The sequence below is a fragment of the Bemisia tabaci genome, chromosome 5, assembly GCF_918797505.1.
Source record: "Bemisia tabaci chromosome 5, PGI_BMITA_v3".
NCBI lineage: Eukaryota > Metazoa > Arthropoda > Insecta > Hemiptera > Aleyrodidae > Bemisia > Bemisia tabaci.
Window position 1 is genome coordinate 42,965,060 of NC_092797.1, and position 25,353 is coordinate 42,990,412.

Sequence of the window (25,353 nt, forward strand, 5' to 3'; positions counted from 1 at the left end):
CAATACCACGGCTGACCAGTAGCACAGAAGACGATTCCAAAGTGGATTGCTGCGATGATGAGCGGATGACGAAGGTCGGAGGTCATCTAATGAAAGATGCAATAGACCTAGTTTTCCCTATTTCCTCTTGCACGCGGGCTCCGTCCGCCGTGAAAGTCATTGTGCCTGGGACTGCGGCGAACCTCAGAATGACCTTCGTCTTCGTCCAAGCTCATCGCCAAGAAAAGACGTCGTCGTGTCGTGACCCACTTCGCGCCAGAGACGTCTAATTAGACGGAAAATACTTGCAGTCATGGAACTGCGTTCTATACTGTCTTCCTAAGGAAAAACGCCGTATAAACATTCAAATGTTGCCAAATTTCCTCCCATAAAGTGGTTATTTTCAAGGAAAATTTGAATAATTTATCTTGAAATTTTCAGATGTTCTAAATCTGATTGCGAAGAAAATTCTTTGAAAAATGGATGAAAAATATTCACAGATTATCCTAAAAACGTGTATTTTATCAAAGGAAATTTGGCAACGCCTGGAGGCTCATACGGCGTTTTTCCTTAACACGGCAGTATAACCGCGTCGGCACCTCCGCATCTAACTTGCGGTCATGTTTGATACGCTTGGGAAATTGCCTCGGGTTCGCACAACGTTCAGTGCTCTATGCAAATCTTTTTCTAGTTCAATATAGGAAATTAAACAGAGATTTTTCGAACTTTTCCGGCAATTTTCTCGCGTTGAAAAATATGATACCATACCGATGGCCGAAGTGTAAAATGACGTATCTACGTTTGCGACGTTGCAGACTTTCATCATACTTTACTTTTTCTTCGGTTAACTAGTCAACATAAGTAACTTTCGTAAGTTTTCTTCTCTGTTAGCAGAATATTCTGTGTAAATTTCAAGCTATACAGTTAGCTTTTTTTGCTTCAAAAAAGTAAAATAGGAGCGTACATTTATTTTGAAACACTGCAATGGAGATACGTGGTTTCGCCTTTTAGCCATCGGTATCCTACTCGTTGATAGAGTCTTCGTTGAACGGTTGATTTTACAATTTGGCATTGCAAAGTCGTGATCTCTGCTCCGAAGACAAATAAAATAGTGGTCACAACCAGACCCACACTTCGCCTTTTCTCAGACAAAGGAACCTAACTCACTTCCAAGGATACCAAATTTACTAAAAAATTCAAAGTTTTTACAGAGATGTGACTGTGTGCTTTCCATTCAAAATTTTGCTAATTTTTGCGCGTGATTAGAGGCATATTTAGTGAAATTTTTAGTTTAGCACGTCCATCGATATTCCAGTAAAAATGAAATTTGTGAATGAAGATTTTGCAATATTGAAATGTAGTTATATTTTTTCGTCCTTGACACCACGACGATTTAAGACTATCCAATACAGGTCACTTACTAGGGAAGCGAATGCAGAATTTCTTGATCATATGGCTTGCAATGCAACCACTACACCAATGGATGGACAATATACTCTGAACTGCCTTTTACCCTTACTTTAGTTTTGAATTTAGGAGATGCTTGGATTGAGCTCAGCGCTTTACAGCTTCCAGCTAATTAGTGGACAAGTATTTTGCCGCCTTTCGCTTTCACTCTTACACGTAATGCATCTTTTGAATGTCAAGATTTTGCTCATTATTTTCACACCAATATTTTAGGATTGATGTCCGGTTGCTTACCTCAAATAGAAACCATAATTCGCAGCCTCAGAGAAAAGATAAAGAGCTCTGCAAGCCATATCAGATCCACTTTCCTATCTTTTAAAAATTGCAAAAATTTGGTTCATACATATTTATAACTGCCATTTCCTTGAATAAGACACCTTGAAGCAAAAACGCTCAACGTGTGAACTTATCTTAGTCACTCGAATTTACCTCTGAACATGAAAATATTGATATTAAGGAAATATCACGCGAAAATGATAGCATTAAAAAAACCACCCTTTGAAAACGTCATATCAGGTTAAAACAAAGTATGCTTCAGACGGTGATATTTTTAAGGTCGATTAAATTATTTTTTCGACTTTCGCTAATATGCAGACCCAATGGGTATTTTGCGAACGAGAACGAATGCAATAATGCCAGACAAGACTCCGCAATGATTGATCACTCCAGGTGTGAGGTATGAGAGTGATAAAAATGGCGAGGAGAAAACACGAACTAATGATTTGCGATGACTTGATAGAAGCAATAATGACTTTAATACGCTTGAGAAGGATTATAGACCCATTGCTGTAAGTAACTCACTGCTTGCAGTGCTCGTTTGAAGCCTGAACTTGGGATATTATAACACTGACGTCACTCATTATGCTGTAGATGAACTTTCATTTTGTGAGAGGCCCTTCTGAATTTATGCCAGAATATTTGCTTATTTTTTTTAAATAAACAAAAAAAAGAACTATTCTGCAGTGCTATGGAAAAACGCCGTATGAACCTTCAGTCGCTGCCAAATTTCCTTTGATAAAACGCCAATTTCCTGGTAAATTTATGAACATTTTCCTCCCAATTTTTCAGATAATTAAGTTCCCCATTTCACCTAAAGATTCTGAAAATTTCAAGGAAATATATCTCTAACTTTCCTCAAAAATAAATGTTTTATTTAAGAAAATTTGGCAACTCCCGAATGTTCATACGGTGTTTTTCCTTAGCACGGCAGTATTGTACATAATTGAAATTAACAGATGTTAATTCAAATATTGGCTAACTTTTTTTCGTTATAGAACGTTGTTTGATTTAAAAATAAATTATGATTAGAATGAAATTGATCTCGATAAAATTCAGCAATCAAAGTTCGCAGAATTGGATACTTTCAGCCATAGATAGGGCTTTCAGGTAATGAACGGCACATCAGTGAGCAAGAATTTGATTCAAATTGCAAGGCTCTCATCAGACACATGAGAAAATCTTGATGAAAACACTCCAAGTGAACCCAGGCAAACCGGTCGCCATGGACGTATGTATTCATACTTCAAATTTAGTGCCCCATCTTCCAAAGCACAAAGCACAAATCACAAAGCACGTCTCATCTCCCTTCCAAACTCCATTTGTCATGAGATTGGCGCTTGACTATCAAACAATCAAACTTCATTTAATTAATCAAGATCCAACGACACTGAACATACCAACAACTTTTACAATAGAAAATGGATTGCCTCGCTTTGCCTTAGTAATAGCAGCAACATCCAGGAAAAAGAAAGGCCGTTTCATTAATGATTGCCAATTTTTGTCAGTCAATGATTCCTAAAATTTCTATTAATGGATCGGCAAAGTGAAGCCCCTAGTCCCTCCTCTTCGAGAGAAAAAAATGTAAGCGACAGTAATTCGGCTGTATCGTCGTCATTTCAATATTTTAGATGTGTCGTAAATTTCAGGCGGAGAAGGGCGCGCGAGGAACCAAATTAATAAATACGCAGATTAAAAACCTTCATGTGAAAATTTTAAATCTGAACTTATTTTCAAATTGTGTTTTACTACAAAAATGAGAGCAATGACAAAATTTTGCTTAAAAAACGCGTTCAACTGCGCTTTATGCGATGTTTTTACAGCCTTTCACTCGTTACCTTCGATCCATAGCTCCACATTTTTTTAAATGCAGCGTCGCGTTTAATCACCGCTCAATAAAATTATTATAAAAACATAATAAAAGTATTAACGGCGAATTTAATCGGCCTGCCTCATGCAAAATGCATCGTGTATTGTCCTTTAAAAGAGAGCGTATCAATGATTTTTGCAAATTTCTCATGTGGCTGATATTTGTGGTTGGAGATTTTTTTTTACGATCCCATTACGTATAATTCAGTCCAAAGTTGCTCATAAATTGAAAAAATTCAAACATTTACCTCACGGGGAGGACATTTTTTTTCATAATGAGAGAAACTACTCGTGAAATTGTTCATTCTAAACGAATCTACAACACCAATCTCGAAGTAAATGTGCCCCAATCCATGTGTCATTTTTTGGTTGAAACAGACTTTTCGTGTAAAATGCCCCAATCCATGTGTCATTTTTTGGTTGAAACAGACTTTTCGTGTAAAAGTTTCAAAAATTTTACTTCGTCATTTTTTTCAAAATTTCTCAATTTTAGCGATTGAAATCACTCGAGTCGAATATGTTGCTACTTGACTTGTGACTTTTTTCTTAATGTTAGCATATTTTCCTCTTGAATTAAAAAAAATCACCTCTTGGTGGCAAATTTAAGAATATTTCTGCCAATGTCAAATCACTGTTTTTGTGCGGATTAAAAAATTTACAGAGCAGTGTAATCTTCTCATCTTTTCAAGATATTCACCCTAACTCCTCTTTTCCTTGTGTCCATTGCATTTTTTGCCCGTGCTATGAAACTCAAGAGAGAACAATTTTGAGAACCTGCGCCGTGTCCTTTCGCAACACTCGGTCAAAAACGAATGCGCGAATAATAGACGCCTGATGAGCAACAATCACCCTTGAGAACGGTGTCATAGTCTGCTCTCATAAGCTCGGACCAATCCAAGTTCAAGTACTTCAAGAGGAGCTCAAAAGAAAAACACGCGGCTACGTTTAACATCAAAAGAGTCATTAACCTTCAAAACAAGAAAAACGTAAAAATAATAAGCTCTCCTACGGGGGGCGGCGCAGCGGGTGAGCAATGCTCAAAAAACGCGTATCTCCATGGGATTTCTCTTCCACTTGGTTGGTTTTTACCAAGCGAGGTGGAGTGGTCCTTTACAAGGAGCTAATCGATCGACAAGATGTACACGATCGTTGATAGCTCCTGTGCTGCCGTGCTAAGGAAGAACGCCGTATGAGCCATCAGGCGTTGCTAAGTTGTTTTTAATAAAACACGAATTCCCTGGAAAACTTATGAATATTTTTCTTCCAATTTTTCAGAGAATTTTGTTCGTATTTTGATCTAAAGTTCCTGAAAATTTCAAGGAAAAATATTCATAATTTCCCTCCAAAATGAACATTTTATCAAAGGAAATTTGGCAACTCTCGAATGTTCATACGGCGTTTTTCCTTCGCACGGCAGTGTGTGTGGTTATCAAACGATCCGGCGTCCGCTAATGTGCCGTGTCAAATATTACGTCAAGAGTTTCTCGGTAGGAGGCTGTCGATTTGAGGCACGAGAGTTAAGCATTAACCCGCCCATTGCTCGCGTCTCTTTATGGATTAGACCCAGAGGATTATACGGACTTTTTCGGTGTGTCTCGGGTGGTTGAACTGGATTAAATAAACTTGATGGAAGTGTAAGCGCATTGAACGAACGGAATCGTGAAGCTTTAAAAAGTTTGATTCGGTAGCTTATCGCTTGCAACAATCGGGAATTTTGAAAGGGGTTTCTGACGGTGTCTGAGATTAGAATTTTTGATAGGCATAAAGATGTTCATACCTGCAGAGTGAATAGTGCACTTATTCATTGAAAGCCGTAACTTGAGAGGAAATGGGACCATGGGATCATGACGAGTAGGCACCACCCCGAGGATTCTAAAGTTTGCCAAAAAAGGGTTGTTTTTTGAAAATTATGAGTGATTTTAACCACTGAGCTCCGGTTTAAAATTTCCTCAGCTATTATTTTTATTATTTTCTATTACGATTCTTCTGTTTCGCGATGTTACGCTCGTAAGTATTTCGTATGTAATAATATTAATTAATCAAATGTGCGGGTACTTTTTGCAACCCTCACTAGAGCGGCAATATTGACTGAAATGAAGGGTCGTTTTTTTATCGTTTTGAGCGAGGAGAAAATGCATTATTCTGCAGTTGGTAAAAATCCTCTAAACTCTAAACCTAATAATTGGTTTGCGTTACATGGAATTTTTGTCGGTATGGGTTGTGCGCACAAGTAAATAATTGATTGAGGATATTTTTACTTTTATTTGGAGAGAAAGTTCATGAAACGCGATTTGTATACCATTCGCAACGACAAATTCGTGCAGTGCAGAATTTCTCAAAGTTGTATCAGTCATGAGCAATAGAGGCGTATATAGTTACTTGAGTAATTTTACAATACGAAAATAACTCTTCATAATTTCTATGTGATGTACGATTGTACGAATTTCAATTGCTGGACGTACTTATGCTTAAAAGAAGAAAAAAACTACGTTAAAATAAATTTGTTTGAGGGACATAGTGGAGCTTGCAAGCCCAATTGCTCATGGCACTGAGTACTCGCTCATTAATTCCTCCACTTAGTTCGTCATAGCATAAATACGTCCAATTCTTGGATCGTGTATCCCTTCGACGGACTTTCCTCGAAGTGCCGGATGAGACAGAAAAAAATGAGGATTATTTTTTTTTCTAATTCGCAAAACTTACGGATTAGCCATCTGTCGGTGTTGATAAGACGGTTTAACCAGTTTTTCAGGCGCACCACCGTCGAGGGAAGCTGCCAGGGCGAGCGATTGAAAATTACGCCATATTCGATTGCGCAATAAATCAGAGGCGGGATTATTAATTTTAAATTTCTCGCGTTAAATAAAGTGAAAATGCTGTAATTGCAGTGGATCAGGTTTGCAATACAGATAATCGCCGGGCGACATGGAAGTATTTAGTCCAGTGCTTGCTCGCGGGACGCGTAAGACCAGTGCACAACTGCAACTGCACACCGGTAGAATGCGCTTTGTCCACTCTTCTTACGGGTGGAATAGCATAATTAATAGTTCGTCTCCTTCAACATCTGTCATGATTGATCTCATTAGTTCCTTATTCGCGCTCAGAGTCACTGACCTGCAATTATTTCTCCGCGATCGAGACATTTTTTTCATCATTTTTTCCTCCTTTGCGGAATCGATCGGTGTCGATCCACCATCTTGGTGTCCCTTTGACCCAAGGGTGTATCGCGATTTCCACATGAGCCCTGTAAGACTTATAAATCAATGCTTTCTGGGGCTCATGAGAAAATTTAGGTAGGTCCTTCAGTTAGAGGAGTGGCGATCTGAGGTGAGATAAAGCTACGCAACTTCATGCGAGGAGTAAACATTGCACATATAAGTAGGAAAGGTGAAAACCCACAAAATGAGGCATATAAAAACATTTGGGGGTAGTTGCATCTTGAGTATTTTTTACCCCGTGACGTAGGTTGGTACAGTGTAGCGTCGATATTCCAGCAAATCCCGAAATTCGAAGAGTGAAAACAAACCATTGTGTCCGGTTTTTTTTTTTTTGCTTAGATCTACTCCAAATATAATTTCAAACTCTTTATATAGCATGACTTTCTTCCATAAACGACTTCATTTCCAAGAAAATCGATGATAAAAACTGTCCGTACCGACCTACGTCATCGACAATATCCAAGATTCTCGCAATACGATCACTTCCTTTTTTTTCTGTATGAAAATGAGGTAGGTACAATCGCTGATTTCCCAAACTTGTCGGTAAAATAGCGAATTCGAGAATCTTTTTAGATCTCTTTCATTTTGGAAATCCCTTGAGGCGTTATTTCAGACAAATCTCATAGGGGAAGGGAGAGGATAGCTGCAAAAATTTTCGGCATGCCCGTAAATTGATCAAAATTTACCTTATTGATCAAAATTCACTTAAACTGACCTGAAAAAGGGTCAACATTGATAAAGGTTAACATAACAAAATGCAGGGGAATCAAGGCAAGTGCACCCGTGTGCTCTACAAATGCCGCCCTTGCGAATGTTAGAATCACGCAGAAGTTCTTACAACTAGCTCAGTTTTTCCTCATAACGCTCTGGATTCCACGCGAGAAGCGAAGGAAGACAGTGTTATGGGAGCACGCGGTATCAAAATGATGGACCTTTCGTCGGTGGAAGTGCGTCGTGTAAATTAATTAAAAACCAATTTAAAAATTCAAAGAAATTCAGAACACCCTGAAATAGGGCATTGGCATTGAACCGGAATAGGTCAAAAACTTTGAAATGCATGGGGAGTGAAGAAATTGCCTCACCAAATGATGCCCTTGCGAATTCCAATATCGCGCAAAAGCTCTCCGAAGAACATATGACATAAATCATATCTTATAGCTCATTTATTCCTTATAACACACTGAAAACAAAGCAAGAAGCTTAAGGAGACGGTTTTATGCGAGAGATACCGCAATGCGGGCACGTGGTGTCAAAATGATGGACCATCCGTCGGTGAAACTGTCGGGTAAATTGATTGAGGACTGTCTTGCCGCCGCACAATGGAAGGAGATAACAGAAGAGGTCAGACATAAAGTTTTCGGCTAATATTCAAACTTTAGACTTTTATATTGGCACAGATTCAATTTCAAGGGGTGTTGCCGGAAGTAAACTTTACGAACAAACCAATGAAACCACTTTTAAACTTTCTTGATTCATATTTTCAAAAATATAAGCTTTCAGAGTTATCGGGTTTTGTCCGACTTCTCCCATCGACTCGATCCAATGTGCGCTGCACAAAGGTAAGAGCCATCGGAAAAAGTCAGACACGGATTTTTTTTTGAACACTCCAAATTTTAACATTAATTTGGTCACATTATTGACTCGGTTCAGCGTGCGCCACACAAAGGGAAGAACCATCGGAAAAGGTCAGACATGAATTTTTTCACGGAGACTCCAAATTTGAAAATGATTTCGTCACATTATACATTATAGTGGGTGATTCTTGTAGGAAATTTTACGAAAAAACCAATGGAACCTCTTTCACACCTCCAGGGCCGGATTTTACTACTTGCCGCCCATGGGCCGCCTGTATTTTGCCGCCCCCTTCTCACTCGTTTTGAAACATCAATAAAAACCATCAAGTGAACGTGCCAGCGGGGGAGGGGTGCATAAGACGCGATTACTCGTGTTGAACACATTTTTTTGGAAAAGCCCTGTCAACACTACTAGCAAAAGGTCACGGAACTTTGCGCGAAAGTCAAGTTTCGTAAACCTATCTCTAATGGACAAGGCCCACCATTCATAAGAAATGACCGAAAAAATTATGAAGGAACTAACACAAAATTTGGTTTAATGATTTTAACTTCCGCCGCCGCGCCGCGCCGACCGTGCCGTGTTTGGCGCAATGCGTGAAGTATTCACGCAGTGTTGTAGGCGCTATGCGTTTTACGCTGACCGCACTGTGTTTGGCGCAATGCGTGAAGTATTCATGCATTCTTGTAGGAGCTATCCGTTTCACGCTGAACACAATAACCGCACTGTGTTTGATGCAACGCGTGAAGTATTCGTGCAGTCTTGTAGACGCTAATATGTGTTACATGCTGATTGCCGCGCCGAGGGCTTCTCCTTTTCATCTCAAGGCGCTCGTCATCATTTCTCCTTAAGTCTGTTCCAGGCCAAATTTTGTGTTTGGTTTCTCTCTTAACTCGACTAATTAAAGGTGCTATCTCTTGTATCACTGAAAGACGACAAAATTAGAAATTACTATACTCTCAGGAAATGAAAGATTTTGTCGCCTTCTCTCGTTTGTAATTTTTTTTTCTAAATCCGATTTTTTTTATACCTACATTTAAAAAAGTTGCAAAATTTGCCGCCCCCTAGATTTGCCGGCATGGGCTGCGGCCCATGTGGCCGGCCCCTTATTCCGGCCCTGCACACCTCTAAGTTTCGTAATCTTGAAGATTGAAGCTTTCAAGGTTTCAAAATCATGTCCCACTTGACCCATTGATTCGCACCAGTGTGCGTCGCGGTGTTTGCGGAGTGAGAAGTTGGCTAAACGTCGTAAGCCAATCGGCGATCTGGATGCGGCGATTATCGGTGGGATGCATGCGATCGTGGTCGCGAAACTGCGTCGTCATCGCCATCAACGCCATCCAGCTCACCATCAGCGACTCCGCGAGTCCTCCAAGTCGTCGTCTCGTGCTGCGTTATGGCGATATGGCGTGTGCCCGCGTCCATCGCGCCGTTGCAGAATAAGGACGTTGTGTCTCGTGTCGCTCTTTTGTTATTCGCGTTATTTCTAATCAATTGGCAACCTCGCTCAAGCACTTCATTGAAAGGCTTTGATTTTCATTGGATTTGACGATTTACCAGAATGGAGATGTTGAATGTGTGAGGAGCTTGCGATTTGACTTTTGATTCTTATGTAAAAGTTCGTGAGAAACACGATGGTACCACTGGTTTTCTCTGAAATCAAATCCCAAGCTCAAAAAAAGCTCTCAAGTTGAGGCCAAAATGGAGGGGATATCCCACCCTACCCTGAGAGTCCACGTCTACATCAAGACGAACTCTCCATGCAAAGATAGGGAGCAAATACATTGACAGGGCTGCCACTTTATTTCGGGACTCCAAAACTGAAAACACGGCAACCCTGTTAATGTATTTGCTCCCTATCTTTGCATGGAGAGTTTGTCTTGATGTAGAGATGGAATCTCAGGATAGCGTGGGATATCCCCTTCATTTTGGCCTCAACTTGAGAGCTTTCTTTGAGCTTGGGAGTTGATTTCAGAAAAAACCAGTGGCACCATCGTGTTTCTCGCGAACTTTTACATATGAATCAACAGTCAAATCGCAAATTCCTCACACATGCATATCTCAATACAGAGGGGAAAAGCTCACACACGAACACAATTTCCCCTCAAAAAGATACGCTGTTTGGCACAACACTAGTAACAACCATTCAGGAAGGCAACTACAGAGCGTCTCGGCCTTATCGGGCCAGTCCTGAGAGTTGTTACTAGTGTTGAGCCAAACAGCATAACTATTTGAGGGAAAATTGTGCTTGTGTGTGAGCTTTTTCCCTCTGTATTGAGATGTAAGCTTTATGCTGAATTTTTAACGCACCTTGGCTAAAAAAAAATCCGCAATATACTGTATTACTCCGTGCGTTCACCGCAATCAGTTTGTGTAGAATTTAGTAGTGTGAGTTACTATTCTTTTGAAGAAGGACACGGAAAAAACAACTTAACGCTGACCCCTAATACTTCAGGTAGAATAGCGCCGACTAAAGGCATAGTAAAGCTGAGTCCTATAGCTTTAGGATCCAGCCCCGCAGCTCTAGGGTCCAGCCCTGCAGGCTGTGGGGTTCAGCCTTACTGCCTTTAGTTGGCGGTATGTAACCTCAAGTAAAGACAGGTTTTGTACATCTAGACTGCGCTCAATAAGAGGGCATTCCGTAAAACAAATGAGTCATATCTGTAGATTGATTGAAACTAACGGACTTACTGTGGACTTACTGTGGGAGTTAATGGAGCCTTGGTCAATTTAAGCGAATTCTGCGTTTCCCGACCCCCCTTTTATATTGGGAATTCCACATTGCCGTACTAAGTAAAAGCGTCGTATGAGCATTCAAATGTTGCCAAATTTCTTCCTAGAAAATCTTTAGTTTCAAAGAAAGTTTTGAATATTTTTTTCGGAATTTTCAGGCTTTATGAATCAAATTACGTACGTAATTATCTGAAAAATTGAAAGAGAAATATCACAAATTCTCCTGAAAATTCGCGATTTTTCGAAGGAAATTTGGAAACGCCTGATGGTTCATACGGCGCTTTTCATTAGCACAGCAGCATACTATATTATGCAGAGGTATTTTTTTCAAAGCTTGACGCTCGCTCATCGCGATATATCTCGCCACATTTCATCGCTCTCCTGACGTGAAAGGTAAGAGCATAACTCAATTTCCAAGTGAGTCCTGTTCTACATGTAAATTCACGCTTTCTGGGACTCATGCGGAAATCGAGACACGCCTTTACGTCAAAGCGTAGAGTACATAGAGTCGTAATGTAAGTGGGAGAGCTTGCGCCATATTCTGCTCGACGAGTTCCGAGCCCGGTGTGCGGGGTCACTTTTTTGATAGATATTCGATCCAAAATGGCGGTTTGGAATATGGCCGGGTCCCCGTGTATCGCAAAAAATCGATTATGTATCGAAAAAGGAACCCGGCGCCGCACAAGAATCTCGGAATCCGGGACCTGGAAAATGCTTAAAAGTGGCGCCAGCTCTCCCACTTGCATTACGACTCTATGTACTCTATGCGTCAGAGGAGCGACGATTCACCTTTGCATCTGAAAATGATCGGTTCAGCGCGAGCGAAGCCGCAGCACTCGAGTCCTAACAGGTGGCGGTCGGTGCAATGGTGCATCCAGGTGAAAGCGCGAGCGCCAGGTGACCATCGGCGAAGTGCATAGTCGCGTCCGGCCGCGGCGCGGCGGGCAGGAGTTGGCGGTGGAAAAGAGCGCCGGAATTACGTCGACGAGCGTGTGTGCGGTGAGCAAGAGTCTCCGCCCACATCCACCGCCCGCTGCAGATACCAGAGGACACGATATTTTGCGCGAAAAGCCGACGTGCGTCACCCGATTGCTTTCACTCCGTGCCAATCCCCTCCCCCTCTGTCGCACAGCAGATCGAGTCAATAGGAGAGGTCGGACGAAATTTGGAAACTTTAAAGGCTTATAACTCCGTTTCAGTGTTCGAAACTCACAGGCGCCAACGCGCCAAATGCGCCTAAAAAACGAAGGCTCTGCGCCAACGTGGCCCCTAAAAATTGCCCCTTAAAACACTGAATTTTCATATAAGGCGATTATTCGAATTTTTTTTTTTTTTTTTTTTTTTTTTTTTTTAAAGAAATTTTATTTAAATATATCGTAACTACTACAAGTGTTTCTTGTATCTATCTACGTGGCTTAAAACTAAAACTTAACAAACTGCATTAATTTTATATGTTAACGTTAGATAATACTATGATTATCTAAAAGAACAGGAATTGTAAATTCTCTGCCTTATTCGAAATTTTCAGCACCACAAATGAAAGCTTTTTCTATTCCTCACGATTTCATCATTTGTGCTTTTGTCTTCCCCAAGTTACAGCTACTTACTAGTTCTGACAAGAAAACATCTTGCGTCTAACTTTTCACTAAATGCGCCATAATATACAGGCAAAAAGTCAATTTGGCCCCTAAAAAATCTTCAATGGCGCCTAAAAATCGGCATGATGCGCCACATGGCTCCTAAAACTCAAAGCTGAGTTTCGAACACTGCTCCGCTTGTACAAAATTTTGAGGTTCTAAAAGTGGTTCCATTGGTTTCCTCGTAAAATTTTCCTCTCAAAACATCCCTTGAAATTTATAATGTGACGAAATAAGTATCCAAAATTAGCAGTTTAAGTCAAAAATTCCATGTCCAACCTCTCTAATGGACTCGATCCACTGTGCGCCGGCCGGGGCCACGCAATTCGTCGGCCGAATTACCGCTTGCGGATTAGCCACTCGACTTCAGCCAGAAGCCGATGGCTTTCGGTAGTCTCGGCACGGGAGGTTCAAAGAGAACGAGAAAAAAATTCGTCGTGAAACCGAAAAAAAGCTTTGACATTCTGAACTCGGTCGTAATCACCTCCGGAGGAGAAAGGGGCACTGAAAAAAAAGTCTCGATGTATTTACTAAGAAAAGGGTAAAATTACCAAGAATTCAGGGTTCTATTTGATCCCAGTTTTTTCTTGGTAAAATTACCATTCATGGAATTGGTTATTTTACCGAAAATCTTGGTAAAATTATTGAACTTTCTCGGTAATTTTACTGGACCTTGGTAAAAACGCCAATATTTTTTATCGACTGTGGTAGAATTACCGAGATAAAATGGCCAAGTTACCGGGAATTGATTACCAATAAAAGTGGTATTCTTACCTGACGAAAACAGTAAAAATACCGGTTTTTAGGTAAGCTTACCAGTCTGTCTTGGTAAAATTACCAATAATTGGTGAAAAAAAGTGAGATGGTAAAGGTACCAACGGACCTTGGTAAAAACGCCGAGAATTTTTTTTCAGTGGGTAAGGGGGGGTTAGGATCTTTGAGTTTACCTCTTAGTGCGCAAAACTGAAGAGGTTGGATTGGGAGCAGTGCCGTTCGCACCAAAAACTCGGTAACTCCATTCCAGATTTTTCAATTTTTTCTCGTGAGGATGGAGGTCAGGAAACGACACTCCATCCTTCCAAAAAGGGAAATTTGACATTTTTCGAAACGACTTTGATGAAATCTCGTCGCTCCTCTGACGCAAGGGAGTAACTCGATTTTCATTTGAGCTCCAGAAAGCGTGAATTTATAGAAAAAAAGAAATTTTTATTTTATTTTTTTTTTTCGTGTGGAAATTGAGGCACGTCCTTACGTCAGGAAGCGACAAAATTAAGCAGCGGGTTGATTATTGAAATTGATACACAAAGCGATTGGCGAAGAAGACATGAGGAACATGGAGCGATCCTATTGGTTGAAACGAGTAGTTGCTATAGACTAAGGAGGAAAATTATGGACTAACTATAGGGCCCCTAGTGGAATGCCGTTACTTAGTCTATTGCTTACCCTCTTTGTCCATTGCAACCATCCGTTTGCACTAATAGGATCGCTTCATTTCCCTTTTGCTTTCTTTCTCTAAAGCTATGATTATGGATTTCAGTAATCAGCTCGCGGGTAGGCTTTGATGTTTTGTGTGAGTTTTTTGCTTTCATGATTCCTGGTCGAAAAATAGTTAACTTGAAAATAATTATGATTTAAAATGCAGCAACATAACATGGAGGAATGCGGAATGCATTTTTAGAAATTAATGTATGTTGGAAAAAACTTACTTGGATTGTATTACATCTAAGCACTGCTCATCCATCCATTGGACCGCTCTGATGACGTCTTCTGGATTCGCTGGAGAAGGGTACACTTGCTCCTCTAAAACTTCGTATTCACAATGGCAGAAGGCCGTCGACAAGTGGACGAATGCCTATAAAAAAGAAAAAAAAAAAAAAAGGTTCGTCAACACTTTGATGACAGTCGTAAAATGAGTCCTTAATTTTTGTGATGGCGACCACGTAAAAGTGACTACTAAATACCTACAAGTGACACTTAAAAAGTGATTAATTAAAGCGCAATAGATGGCAAAATTTTATTGGTTCTCCAATTTAATGGAGCCATAATACGAGTACATAAATCACATATTTTTTGTGTCGTTAAATTTCCTCTTCTCTTTTTTTACCAGGGTGCGTAAAATATTTTCCCATTCCATATTCGTCAAAAATAGATACAATTTGTCGTGTCTCGGATAAGGTAGCAGTGTCCATTCCAACAGTGTACAATTGACTTAAACAACCAATTTTTTTTTACAAAAAATCATCAAGTGAACGTACCAGCGGGGGAAGGATGCAGAAGACGCATTTACTTGTGTTGGACACATTTTTTGGGAAAACACTGTCAACACTACTAGCAAAAATTCACGGAACTTTGCGCGAAAGTTAAGTTCCGCAAACCTATCTCTGTGTCGACAAGGCCTACCATTCATAAGAAATGACCGAAAAAATTATGAAAGAACAAACATAAATGTAGTTTAATGATTTTAACTTCCGCCGCCGCGCCGCGCAGACTGCACTGTCTTTGGCGCAATGCGTGAAGTATTCATACATTCTTGTAGGCGCTATCCGTTTCAAGCTTACTGCTGTGACCGCACTGTGTTTGATGCAATGCATGAAGTATTCGTGCAGTCTTGTAGGCGCTAATATGGGTTACATGCCGACCGCCGCGCCAAGGGCTTCTCCTTTTCATCTCAAGTCCTCTTCATCATTTCTCTCTAAGTCGTGCCGTTCCAGGCCAAATTAGGCATCAATGGTAATAGGTAGGGAATAAATTGCTTACCTTCAGCTGTTTCATTTCTCGACAAAGCTCAAGAATCTTCTGAGTCCCCAAAGTGTTACTGTTGATGGCATCCTTCAGACCTGCCTCGAGCCTCAAGGAAGCAGCACCATTGAAAACTACAGAAACATTTTCTATTAGCACCTTCTTGTCTTCTGATTTAAGTCCTAAATTTGGTAACATCAGGTCTCCTTCAAAAGCGACGATTTTCTTGAAGGCCATTGGATTTTCTTTCCGCAACTTATCAAACAGCTAAATCAGAACAAGAAAAAGAGAAGAAAACGTTAGGAATTTCGGTGTGGTCGAGGAGATAAGCAAACATGAAACAAATCCATTTAATCTATACGAATTATATGATCGACACCCATGCTAACCACTTCAATCCTTACTTTTCTCGCTTTTCCCGAGCCTGTGAATTTTTTTCAGAGAAAACCAAAGGTACCATAATGTTTTTTCGCGAAATTCACGTAGGATGAAGCTTTAAAATCGCAAGTCTCCGCCGGTTGTAAGAGCTTTATATTACAATAGTTCACAATAAAGTGGAAGAAAAGTAAAAAAAAATATGCCCTCCTAATCGTGGCAACACCGCAAAACACTTATATTAGGAAACCTCTTCACCACTCATGTGCAGAATGGGCGATTTGAATCTGGGTTATTGGGTCAGATCAGTTATTATTTGGATGATCTTGAAATTAAACGCACGATCCTTTTTTTACTGGAATTCCGCAGACACTGTCAGACCTTACAACGGTATTGACCTCTCTGAGTTTAGCTTTACGCTCTATATATGTGACAAATTAATTCTATAGCGGTGCGCATGTCTTGGCACTTGCATGCTTTTTTGAAGCGTTGACTTAATCAATGTTGATCAATGTAATCCAACGGAATTCAAATCGACCAACTAATCCAATATAATCCAACATTATTATGTCCAGCGCCTGAGTGGCGATACATTTTCCTCAAAATGTCTCTAAAAAAAGCAAACAAAATTGTACAATTTTATTCCAGGATGACGTTTGTAAAATGTCAGCATATAGACATACACTCTAACCCAAACTGATTATTAGATGGATCAACGAAAAAAATAAGTGTTCGCTACTAAGCACTTTCAGTAAATTAGCACACTTAATGGTGAAAAATTTGGAATGTCTTGATATCATTTATTATCTTCTCAGATAGTATCAGATCTTCGAGTCCATCCCCTCTGCTTTCGACCTTTCTAAACAAGACGGAATAGACACTTAAGAATTGCGATTCGCGAACCATGAAACATGGAACGTTCTGCATCATTAGATCTACGCGCCCACAAAGCAAAATTAACCTTAATTCAAAACTCTATAACGATCTTGGGTGACGACAGAAGCAAATACAGAATAGCTTAGGAGGAGTTTGTCCGAGTAAATCGATCGTAGAGAAACCACTTTGCTAAATTATGAGGTTATGATGGCTGCTATCTGGTCTGGCTCAGGGAATATTTATACAATCATCTCTTCCGAACTTATTTGCTCCAATCAGTGTTGCACGGTATACTCACATTACTCACTTATCTTTTTCACGCTTTTCAATGCTAGAAATATGCAAGACGATTTAAAAAGATTTCCTGGCCTGCAGGCTGATTGTTGAAATTGATAGACAAAGCTATAGACAAAGAAGACTTAGGGAGTATGGAGCAATCCTATTGGTTGAAACGGGTGGTTCCTAGACTAAAGGTGGTAGTCCTATAGACTAAGGGAGGAAATGATGGACTAACTAAAGGTCTCTTTTCAGTGCCGTTAGTTAGTCATTTTTTACCTCATTTGTCCATGGCAACCACCCGCTTCCACCAATAGGCCCCCTCAATATACCTCTTGTCTTCTTTGTCTATATCTTCGTCTATCAATTTCAATAATCGACCCGCTGCTTGATTTTACGTAATTTAATTGAATGGACGATTAGACAAGGTCAGAAATCGAGCTTTTGAATATCTATATGTTTCATCAGCAAAATGTGAAAAATAAACGCTTCGGGTTGATCCTGGATATTTTTAATATTTTTAAAGCATTAACATTTTGATGAGGGGACAATACCTGAATAAGAGGTCTTTAGATTTGTACTTCGTCTAATTGGACGTATTAATGCAAAATGGAACTAAAGATGAATGGGAAAGATGGGGTGTGGTGTGATTGTGAAAGCTGCATTAGAAACAATGTAAACTTGGGAGTGATTCTTTTTGGAAAAATAGAAAAGAGGGATTTGACATTAAAGCAAAAGGAACTAAGCGCTAAAATATGTCATAACTCATGAGACGTGGGCATGTTACAGGAGCGTTGTGGAGAGGGCTCGTGCATGATTTAAAGAGCATTCCCGTCCCTGTGCCTCCCCCCCCCCCCCCCCACGTTTCAGACGCTGACGTCACTGGGCGCTTTATTATGCCTATTCATTCTTAACGACCTCAACTAACGAGCACACTTCTTCTTTACCATTCGTCTCTCACTCCTATGAGCATAATTACGTCCAATATGTGTGTCCAGCGTACACTCCTTTTCACGACTATCCGAGATTCTCGTAAATCTATATATTTAATATCCTAAGGCCTTTTTTGGCCTCCAACAGTTTGTGCTAATTCGATCTCGGAAACTACTGGACCGATTTTCCTCGGATTTGTTTTAAATGAAAGCTCTTACGCTGTAGACGTGCCAACATCCCTTAGTTTTTCGATTTGCGCGACCGACGTTGCAAAATTTACCTTGATTTGATAACGACATATTTGCATTTTTGACGCTGGACAGTTTGTGCTAATTCGATCTCGGAAACTCCTGGACCGATTTTCCTCGGATTTGTTTTAAATGAAAGCTCTTACGCTGTAGACGTGCCAACATCCCTTAGTTTTTCGATTTGCGCGACCGACGTTGCAAAATTTACCTTGATTTGATAACGACATATTAGCGTTTTTGCCGCTGGACAGTTTGTGCTAATTCGATCTCGGAAACTCCTGGACCGATTTTCCTCGGATTTGTTTTAAATGAAAGCTCATAGGGTCTAGATGTGCCAAGACCCCTTCGTTTTTCGATTTGCGCGACCGAAGTTGCAAAATTTACCTCGATTTGATAACGACATATTTGCGTTTTTGACGCTGGACGAGTCATATGGTTGGGGGACCTCCCACCCTCTGATTTTCCGTTTCCCTCTCCACGTAAACCCATCCCTACCTGCTCACAACACGTGTCACCCTTCTACCCTAGCATGGGTCCTACGGCAGTTTCACTCATGTCGGGGGTCGGCTCATGTCTTCTTCCAAGAGAATTGGTGATTTATCTTCACCCTTTCGCACCGTTACATTTTCAAAAAGTGTTCTGATTTTCTTTTCCAGGAGTGTTATTTATTTTTCAAGGTTGTTTCTTTTTCTTAAAGTAGGTAATTTTTAGTTTCCTATTCTTTGTTTTTGAATTTATCATTTTGCCTCCAGGAAGTCCTCTAAGCACTGGTAGTGGCAAAATTTGGCTCGCGAAGCGAGCCAACAGTTACTCGCGGAGCGAGTAACTGGGGGTCCAGGGGGCTTGCCCCCGGCTAGCGGCGCAAGCGAGCGTAGCGAGCTGAAGCAGCTAGTAATAACTTAATAGTTTGGACTGAGAGAAAATAAATCAGGAGGGAAGTGTTGAAAGACTTTTTGTTCCCCCTGATGATACCCGTATTTATCGGTGCAGTGAGCCGTATCATTATCTCATTTAATTTTAAGGTTCACGAGGAAAAATTGAGTCATCCACGACGCCGAAAAAAAAAACCAACATAGAAAAGAAAACCTGTCGGAGACGAAAATTTAATATCAGGTTTCCCGCGGTCAACTTTAAAAAGCAGGCACGCGAGCCTCCCAGTTAATCAAAGCAACGAAGCTCATGGCGGGAATATGATTTCACTCCTGCACTCCCACAGACCTGGAGGCTCGGGGGGATATAAAACTAAATCGGCTTGCATTCCTAAACGAGCGAGAGGTATCTCATTTTAAGGAACCGAATTTAATCGCTGCTGTCGGCGAGCGGCGCTGATTATGCAACCGTTTTGTTTTTTTCCTCTGATTCTGGTGCCGTTGACCGACATAGCTTCCTATATGATGAACAATCTCGATCTCAGAGCCACGGTAGACCAAGTGACCCCTCTCTTTGTTGCATCGCACGAACTTGACGCTGGCTCCATCGCATCGGTGGATGGTGATTTTCGGGTTTACGACCGGCAACGTTGACGCTGCAACCCAGCCTTCAACTCAACGAGTTTCATAGTTTACACTTGACCATCGTCTCTGCATAAGGAATTCTCAAGAGTCACGCGGGCTGTTTTGGGGGCCCGATATTCTGGTTGAAGCGAGACGCTTGAGTAAGTTCGATGAAAAGTTTTAGATCTGATACCTCAGTTGGATATATTGACAAAGGGCTTGATCTCAGAGCCACGGTAGACCAAGTGACCCCTCTCTTTGTTGCATCGCACGAACTTGACGCTGGCTCCATCGCATCGGTGGATGGTGATTTTTCGGGTTTACGACCGGCAACGTTGACGCTGCAACCCAGCCTTCAACTCAACGAGTTTCATAGTTTACACTTGACCATCGTCTCTGCATAAGGAATTCTCAAGAGTCACGCGGGCTGTTTTGGGGGCCCGATATTCTGGTTGAAGCGAGACGCTTGAGTAAGTTCGATGAAAAGTTTTAGATCTGATACCTCAGTTGGATATATTGACAAAGGGCTTCTGACTGCTACGCGACCTAATCCTCAGAAAAGGCTCTCTAGGTCATATTTTCAAAAGAGCCTCCCAAAATTTGGCCCCTTTTTAGGTATTCGATTCGACCTTCGGACCAAGGTTTAAATGGAAGCTTATATTAACAGAAAACTCAGGAAAAAATTTCAAGATGAGTATAGGAACCGTTTTCGAGTTACGGGGGGGCAAAGGGGTCACAATCCGGCGTAATTTTTTGCTGTTTTCTTGTAGAATTGATGTATCGGCGGGGTTCTTATCGTTGTTTACGCATGTGTAGCACATGAATTCCTACGTGTTTCTACACGTAGAATCGATTTTTAACGTTGCCGAATCGATATACTGATCGGTTAAATCGATTTTGAACGATTTATTAAGGAAAATCGATGATTTTTCAGGATCAAAATTGTTTATTTTCGATTCATGAATGAATAAATGCATCTGAAATGACTGAAGCACATGTAACCCTATGTATTTTGATACGTAGAATTGATTTTTAACGTTGACGAATCGATTCATCTATCGTTTGTATCGAATTTTTTGCGATTTTTTACGGACAATCGATGACTTTTCGGAATTAGAATCGGGTTTGCTCCATCCGAGATCGGAGATATGTACCCAACATGATTGGAGCACATCGACTCTTACGTATTTTTATACGTGGAATCGATCTATAACCTCGATAAGTCGATATATCGATCAGTTGTATTGAGTTTTTTCGATTTTTTGCGGAAAATCGATGGTTTATCGGGATTGAGATAGGTGTCTCTCCATCCAAGATCGGAGAAATGTACCCTTTATGATTGGAGCACATCAATTCTTACGTATTTCTACACGTAGAATCAATTTTAAACGATATATCGATCTGACATACACAACTCTTGCGATTTTTTACGGATATTCGATGGTTCTTTTGGACTGGCATTGGAAACATCTACCAGACATGACTGGAGCACATCGATTCGTTTGTGATTATTCTCGCAAAATCAATTTTTGAGAAGTCGACGAGTCGATACATTGACTGGTCATATTGTTGATTTCTTGTGATTTTTATGGAAAATCGATTTTTTGAACAGGAATGAAATTGGTTACTAACGGGCCGAGGGTGGAGATATGCACCTGACACGGTCGGAGCACGCCGTTTCCACGTAATTTACACCGTGTCAGATGCATATCTCCACCCTCGGCCCGTTAGTAACCAATTTCATTCCTGTTCAAAAAATCGATTTTCCATAAAAATCACAAGAAATCAACAATATGACCAGTCAATGTATCGACTCGTCGACTTCTCAAAAATTGATTTTGCGAGAATAATCACAAACGAATCGATGTGCTCCAGTCATGTCTGGTAGATGTTTCCAATGCCAGTCCAAAAGAACCATCGAATATCCGTAAAAAATCGCAAGAGTTGTGTATGTCAGATCGATATATCGTTTAAAATTGATTCTACGTGTAGAAATACGTAAGAATTGATGTGCTCCAATCATAAAGGGTACATTTCTCCGATCTTGGATGGAGAGACACCTATCTCAATCCCGATAAACCATCGATTTTCCGCAAAAAATCGAAAAAACTCAATACAACTGATCGATATATCGACTTATCGAGGTTATAGATCGATTCCACGTATAAAAATACGTAAGAGTCGATGTGCTCCAATCATGTTGGGTACATATCTCCGATCTCGGATGGAGCAAACCCGATTCTAATTCCGAAAAGTCATCGATTGTCCGTAAAAAATCGCAAAAATTCGATACAAACGATAGATGAATCGATTCGTCAACGTTAAAAATCAATTCTACGTATCAAAATACATAGGGTTACATGTGCTTCAGTCATTTCAGATGCATTTATTCATTCATGAATCGAAAATAAACAATTTTGATCCTGAAAAATCATCGATTTTCCTTAATAAATCGTTCAAAATCGATTTAACCGATCAGTATATCGATTCGGCAACGTTAAAAATCGATTCTACGTGTAGAAACACGTAGGAATTCATGTGCTACACATGCGTAAACAACGATAAGAACCCCGCCGATACATCAATTCTACAAGAAAACAGCAAAAAATTACGCCGGATTGTGACCCCTTTGCCCCCCCGTAACTCGAAAACGGTTCCTATACTCATCTTGAAATTTTTTCCTGAGTTTTCTGTTAATATAAGCTTCCATTTAAACCTTGGTCCGAAGGTCGAATCGAATACCTAAAAAGGGGCCAAAATCGGCCTCTTTTTTGGGAGGCTCTTTGAAGGAAGTAAGCTCATTTAGAGGTTATCATTCACCGATATAGTTGTATTAGTCATGGAAATCGGCTCAGTAGATTTCTAGAATGGACTGTCACAAAAAATGCACATTTTTGGGGGTTGAATGGAAAATTCACGGTGTCGTCATCTTATATTAAATAGACCTAGGTCGTATTCCAAAAATAATTTCAAGCAAATTCTTTTATGCATGCCGATACGTGGAAAAATCCCCAAATTTAGATGATAGATTCTGATAGATCTCTAGAATGAACAGTGATCATACTGAAAATTTTAAAAGACAGAGAGTGTACACGCACGACAGAAAAAAAGATAATGGGAGGGGGGTGGGAGTGGCTGCATGTGTTGGAAATAATCAAAAAATTTGAGGTAATTGATTTTGAGAATATATACAGCTTGACAGTCGCGGGAAAAATGCACAGTCACTAGTATGACCCATTGCCGACTGTATGTTGTCCGTGGCCATGCGTATTCTATTAGAATGCTCTGTCAGAATGCACTGTCAGAATGTAGGTGAGACAGTTGCGAAGGTATATGTTTTTGGCACCCTTGAGTGAGGTTGAGAACCTTCTCCTGGGAAGGAACTTTAAAAAATCTTTCTTTTTACGACCTCATCGCAATCCAGGAACGTGTAAAGAGATTGCATTCTCATTTAAACAAAGGAGGATTACCTTTCTCTCTGAAAAGACGATGTCTTACTTTTCTATCTCAGCGTTTAAGTCTCCAAGTTGTAAGTTTACAAATTCATTACGGAACCCATCCTAATACCATTTTTGCTATTTAAGCTACCAATTTTAAACTTAAGAGGTATTTCGAAGTGGAGAGAGCTATTTTTGGATCCCCACAGTTTCGGAGAGGCCCCCCTGGAGCTCCCTCCAGGGAAACCTCCCTCTAGGGTGGAACTTTGAAAACACCTCGTGTCAAGACTTCCTCCTAATTCGGGAATGTCAAAGAGATTGCATTCTCGTTTAAACAAGGGAGAACACAACTTTTCTCTGTGAAAATACGATATCTCACTTTTCTACTTCTGCGTTTAAGTCTCCAAGCGGTAAGTTTGCACAGATTCATTTTTGAATCCATCCCTAATAACTTTTTTGTTATTTAAGCTATCAGATAGCGCATTTCGTCGTTTTCCAAACGAAAGCACGTATAACTACATTCCAGTGTTGTCAAATTTCTTCTCATTCATTGCATTCTTGTCAGGAGAATCTCGGGCACTTCTTACTGAAAATTTCATTGATTTTTCCTCTGATCCCATGGAAATATCAAAGAAATTTTGGGAAATATTTGCACCGGTGCATTATTGTAAAAAATGGAATTGTTTGAGTCAATTAAGCCACCTTGGAATTGAGTTACGTTCTTTCATCCGGAAACGACGATTTTATGTGGAATGAGCCATAAACAGTAGTTTCTCATCGCAAAATGTGGTCCATTCTAATAGCGGGGCTCATATCATGTACTACAGGATACGAGGTGCGAAAAGCAAGGTGTGAAATAACCCCGGTTTGCAAGCCGTAAATCTAACATCTTTATTAGCCCGATGCGGTTAACGCGCGTAACGGGGAAAACGGTCATCCGGGCGGTCGTTGTGCGTGCCATAAATCAGCTGATCTCATCTAATCAAATCGACATCATTTTCCATGGCGCGCGACAACTCCATTGACGCGATCGCGACACTACTAGGCTCTGCACGATGCCAATGAGTATGGATGTGCTGGTAATTCAGGGCGGCTCGATGTGTCTACAACATTGACATCACATCAATCTTACTATACTGCCGAGCTATAGTATTAGTAAGTACGCTGTGTGAACATTCGGATGTTGCCAAAATTCCTATGATGAACAATGGATTTTCAGGGAAACTTATGGAAATTCAACTTTCGACTTTTTTGACTAATTTATTCGCAATTTACTCTACGGTGCCTGGGAATTTAAAAGAAAAATATGCCTACATTTTTCAAAAATAAATCTTTAATCGGGGAAAATTCGGCACCCGCTGAAGTCTTATACGGCTTTCTTTCTTAGCATGGTAGCGTTCGCAAGCGAATAGCCATTTCCGGCAAATAGTCATTTTTCTAGGGAAATAAGGAGCAAATCAGAGTAAACTTTGACTGCTTAGGCAGACAGCAGACAGAAATGTTTTTTGTTTGCCTAGGCAAAAGACTATTTGCCGAAAATGGCAATTTGCTTGCGACTTATACATGTTAGATTGACAGCCTGCTGAGTTCCCTTTGATGGATAAAATCGTACAAAAATCTATTTTGCCCATCAAAAATTTCTGAGATTCTATTCTAAACGCAAAATGTGCGTAGCTCGTACTTGACCGCTTTTCCAAATTCACTGCATCCCCGAGCAGTGTTTCTTAGTCATTGGCAATCAGGTAAGCCCCGGGTCGTAAGGAAACCTAACCAAAATAAATCTCCACTTTTATGACATATTAAGGATGTGCCTTATCAATTATTACATTCCATACACTCTCGATTTCTCGACTCGGCCGTCAAGATTCCAACTTACCATATACGATGCATATTCAAAAAAACCAACCACCATCAAGAACGCAAAAAGTCAATAAAATTGATAAATTGGGGGTACAAATAGAGAAAATCAAATCAAGTAGAGGAGGGTGGCCAACTGACCACAAAAGAATCAATAGACCCAGGGGCGAATCCAAACGAAGTCGACGCGACGAAATGACCAAGAATTTAGTGCTGAAAAGTTTCCGCAGAAAGTTGCGTAAGGAGTAATCCGTTTCGAATTGGGCGCCAAATCAATCAATTTGCGGACTTTTTCCTTTACGAGACGTGCAAAAAATCCCTGTCCATCCGTGGGTTGACATATTAATTTTCGCGCTAAAAGCTGGCAA

The 25,353-nt window shown here is 40.4% G+C and overlaps 1 protein-coding gene across 3 annotated transcripts in view; it reads right to left on the reverse strand.

Moving 5' to 3' along the window:
- The window catches only part of LOC109039181 (putative fatty acyl-CoA reductase CG5065), a 70,060-nt gene that overhangs the window by 22,054 nt on the left and 22,653 nt on the right, over positions 1 to 25,353 (reverse strand). For all 3 annotated transcript variants that reach the window (XM_072300765.1, XM_072300763.1, XM_072300764.1), the window contains exons 3-4: positions 15,509 to 15,757; positions 14,458 to 14,603 (exon numbers count right to left, since the gene is read on the reverse strand). In XM_072300765.1, the coding sequence (XP_072156866.1) occupies positions 14,458 to 14,603; positions 15,509 to 15,757 (395 nt within the window). The remainder of the gene's footprint in view (positions 1 to 14,457; positions 14,604 to 15,508; positions 15,758 to 25,353) is intronic.